At 52.2% G+C, this 4,438-nt stretch overlaps 1 protein-coding gene across 1 annotated transcript in view; it reads right to left on the reverse strand.

The window, feature by feature from the left end:
- Positions 1–220: 220 nt before the first annotated feature.
- LOC100959484 (SH3 and multiple ankyrin repeat domains protein 3-like) overlaps positions 221–4,438 on the reverse strand; it is a gene marked incomplete at its 3' end in the record, with an annotated part of 131,978 nt that continues 127,760 nt past the window's right edge. The window contains exon 9 of the mRNA XM_003798756.3: positions 221–415. Coding sequence (XP_003798804.1) covers positions 221–415 — 195 coding nt within the window. The remainder of the gene's footprint in view (positions 416–4,438) is intronic.

Here is a 4,438-nt window from a genome sequence, read left to right on the forward strand (position 1 = left end):
CGGGAACGGAGCCGAGTTTGCTCCTCAGCTCCCAAGGGTGAGGACAGTAGGACCCTGGTTCAGTGCACATCTTCTGGAAGGTGCACAGCTCAGAGGCTCAGCCCTGGAGTCGAGCTGACCTGGGCCTGGAGCCCAGCCTGGCAGGCTCCAGCTGTGTACCCAGGCTGCTCATGGTGCTCCCTGGGGCTGTGTCCTCTCTCCCACAGCAGGTGAGACCCACCTGAGAGGGCCCTGGCACTATGCCCTGCGCCCCCAGGTAGGGGGGCAAGGGGTGTATAGACTGGGGGCTCCCACTGACCTGGTTGTAGAGGGCACAGATGTGCAGGGCCGTGTTCCCCGATGCATTCTGGGCGCCCATGTCCGCCCCGTAGAACAGCAGGTGCTCCAGATGCTGCACGTGTCCGTACCTGCAGGCCTGCAACACAGAGCCCCTGTGAGAGCTGTCCCACCACCTGTGCGGACCCCCACCCACCCACCGTCCTATACCCAGCCCTGCATGCATCAGAACTGGCTGCGGCCCAAGGCTTGGGGTGGTGGCAGGAAGAGCCACTTCCCTGGCTGGGAACTGGGGAGGAGCCTCATGACTGCTTTGGGGACTTGTGCTTGACTGTCAGAGGCTCTGTGAAAGGGCCCCCAAGTTCCTTCCATTCAGGCTTAGGGGCCTAGACGCCTAGAGACACATGGGGCTATCATTTTCCTGGCCTCCTTGGCAGGACACCCAGCCCTAGCCTTGGGTCGCCAAGGAGTGGGTGGCAAACAGCTGGAGTTTGGGGAGCCCATGTTGGTCCTTTTGTATGCAAGGTGCAGCCCCACTGCTGCGTTCAGTGTAACCCAGACCCTAAGCAGGTGCTGGGAGGTAGTGACTGCCCGGGAGGCAGTCCTCAGTGTGACTGGCTCTCACCGAGCCTTGCCGGGGTGAGGATTGGGAATAACAAGTGCACCTTGTGACCCATCAGGACGTGTGGTCGAGCAGATCTGGGCCCCGTCTCAGACCTTCCCTTTATCAGAACCTTCACCTCTGAGGTCCCCACCTACATCGTCATCTATGAACAGGGACAACACAGCACGTCACAGGGCTCGTGTCTGGATCACAGGGGACAAGGGACCCCACAAGACCTCACACAAGGCCAGGTGCCCAGCAGAGCTTGATAAGCTGGTGTGACCCTGCTCCACCCCGGCTCACAGGGGACGAGGAGGTCCCACACATTGATGAGTGTGCCTCTGTCCACCCACATGGTAGACATAGCATGCTGCTGGTAATCCTGGGCTCCTGACCACTGAGACAGACGGAGGTGAACTTCACCTCGGCAGGGTCCAGGAGAAAGGGCTGCATCTGGGCAATCAACAGGGAGGAAAGATGGCAGGGAAGATATTACAACTATCAATTTGATGAGCTTTTTTTTTTTTGGCTGGGGCTGGGTTTGAACCCACAACACTTGGCCTATGGGGCCAGAGCCCTACTCCTTGAGCCACAGGCGCCACCAATTTGATGAACTTTTAAAAAACACTAAGAAACTTCCACTTTCATTGCAGTGCCTCCCACAAAATCCCTTTTTTTTTTTTTTTTGAGAAAGAGAGTCTATGTTTCCCTCTGTAAGTGCCGTAGCATCACAGCTCACAGCAGCCTCCAACTCTTGGGCTTACGGAATTCTCTTGCCTCAGCCTCCCAAGTAGCTGGGATTACGGGTGCCCACCACAACACTCAGCTACAAAATCCTATTAATTTATAAAGCACATGCTTCCCGCGGATATGGCTGCCTTTGCCTGCCCTGCCCCAGGCCCCTTCTCCTGGGAGCAGCATCTGCAATTCCCTTTGGGGCCCCCCAACTGTACCCTGAGAGGTCCCAGGAGGGCCTGCTCCACCCTGCCCCTGCAGAGGGCACAGGACAGAGCCCAGAGCAAGAGTCCCTCCTCCTAGGCATGGCTACAGATGTCCCAAGCTAGAACATCTGTCAGAACTACTGGGAAAGAGAAGTCCTTTGTTCCTCCTGGGATGTCCAGGAGAAAATACTGCAGACGCCGGGAGCTGCTAGGGCCCATCTAGGGCCCATCGACAGAAGTGAAGGAGGGGAAACGAGAGGAGGAGAGAGAGTAGGAGGCAGCAGGCAGACTAAGCCCGATGACACCGCCTGAGCCCTGCTAAGCTGCCCTGTCTCTGCATTTTTCGGGGTCATAAAGACAAGGCATAATCCCCACGCCCCAGAAACCAGTTTGAGTTGAGATCTTTGTTCCTTACATTGCAGAATCTCTGGCTATTCAGCTCTCTCCAGAGGACTTCTAACAGGCGACACTCTGTTATAGTTTAATTTAATTGCTCTTTACTCAATAAAGAAGAGCACTATGTTACCATAAAAACACTGCACGATTAATCCAGACTCATTATTCCCCTTCCCCCCTTTAATCTAAATTTACAAAGCTTTAAGTTCCACCCCTGGGATAGCTCCTGGGCACGCTGCCCTCAGCAGGGGTCACATGCCCTCAGTGCCAAGAGAAAACGGAGACACTGACCCCTGGGCCCGCCCTTCTCAGTCCTCTTTGCCCAGAACATCGCTTTACAACACACAGGCTGGTAAATACTGAAAAGAACTAAAACTGAAATCCCCGTAACCCCACAGTCTCGCACATTTACCAGGAGCTTCCGTTTAAGAGGATCTCAGTGAGTCTCCTTTTTAATCCCTGGTTGTTGAAGCACAGAGGTGGTGCTTGGGATAGGGGTGTGGTATGAACCCACAGTCCTTACCATAAAGAGAAATGGAGAAAAGAAAGTGAAAATGTGGGTACACATATGACATATCTCCCTGACTCTGGCCACTGAGGGGGCGTGGGGTCAGTAGCAGTCTGGCGGCAGTCAGTGCTACCCGGGTCTCAGAATCTACGCTGAAAAGAACCAAGCCACCTTGGAGAAATGGCCAATTCCAAGGCCAAAGCAGAAAAAGAACAAGGACTTTTAACTGTCAGTTGCGCCAGAAAAAATGTAAGTGGCCTCAAGTTGATAGGGATACGTCCCAAGGAGCCCCCTTGAAGGGGCACCCACTGGCTTACACTGGGATAACAATGAATTATTTATTACCTATAAACAGAAATCTAAGGGTCTTCTCCTTGCTATAAACAAAGGAATAAACAAGAATAGAAAACTTTTTTAATATAACAGAAAGCCAACTAATACATGTATAAGCGATGAGAGGATTCTAACAGTCTCCATTTAGGAACCATGATGGTGACAGTTAATCCAGGCCAGAAACGCCACTGGACATAGAGTAACTATGTTTGAAAAACCTGGTAGCCTTCAGGTGACCAGGACTTCCCAGTAAACACACAGTAACAAGGAAATGGTCATCTTGTGTCCCTGAGAGGACGCCACTCCAGGAGCTCAGCGTCATAAGCTCTTCCCGCCAAAATGTGGGATCTCACAAGCACACACAGAACAGACCCAAACTGAGACAAATGGGTCCTCTTCAAAAGGGTCACAGCCACACGAATTGAGGGAAGACTGAGGAACTCGGACCCCAGACTCAATCCTTCTGCTGTAGGGGACACAACTAGGCCAATGGGCGGCACTCAAATGTGGGCTCTGAGTGAAGGGCATGTGACAGTTCCCTGTGCTTTTCCTGCAACCCTTCCATAAGTTCAAAATGAAAACAGTCATTTACAATTTTAAAAAGAAATAAGGACTAGCTTGCCAGCAACAGCCACCAGAGTGTGGGAGTGAGGACCTTGTCCGCCCCAAGATGAGCAATGCTAACGCTTTCTTCTTGTTTGGAGAAGGCTGCTGGGCTCTCTGGCCACTAGAAGGCAACTTACAAGGACTGAGGGAAGGTTGAAATAATTGAATGTAAGACAGAGTCGGCCCTTTTCCCTCTCACATAGGAACCAGCTTCTTGAGGAAAATGCCTGTGCATGGGAAACTCCACCCACATCTTCAGCCTCTGAACCTCCAGATGAGGCCTGGGCAGGTGCATTTGGATAAAGCCCCCAAGAGATTCTGCACTCACCCCAGCTAAGCCTCCCATCTGACCACACAATTTGGTACAAATTATTTGAGAAAGGGTGTGCTTTCCTTTAGGCACTGTACTGCCACCTGCTGGTCATCTGTGATAAACCTACAGTCCAGCATTATAGCAAAGGGAGCCGTGCCCCCAACTCCACAGGGATTATGCAGTGCCCAGCGCCGCAGATGGAGAGCCGAGGGGTTTGCTGTGTTGCAGCCAGGCAGCCAATGTCTGCTGAGGTGACCCCCCTGCTGCTTCAGCTTGGCCCCGTGCCCCGAGCAAAACTGTGCCAGTCCAAACCACACTTGGACACTTCTGCACCAGCGCTTTTCAACCAGTGTGCGGTGAGAGGCTCTTAGGTTGCACCATAAGAATTTTTAAAAGATCATTAATTAAATTATTTTCAAAAGAAGTTCAAAGCACAATAAGTATATTCTTTTTTTTTTTTT

Source organism: Otolemur garnettii, unplaced genomic scaffold (assembly GCF_000181295.1).
Source record: "Otolemur garnettii isolate 467f Iridium unplaced genomic scaffold, OtoGar3 scaffold00140, whole genome shotgun sequence".
NCBI lineage: Eukaryota > Metazoa > Chordata > Mammalia > Primates > Galagidae > Otolemur > Otolemur garnettii.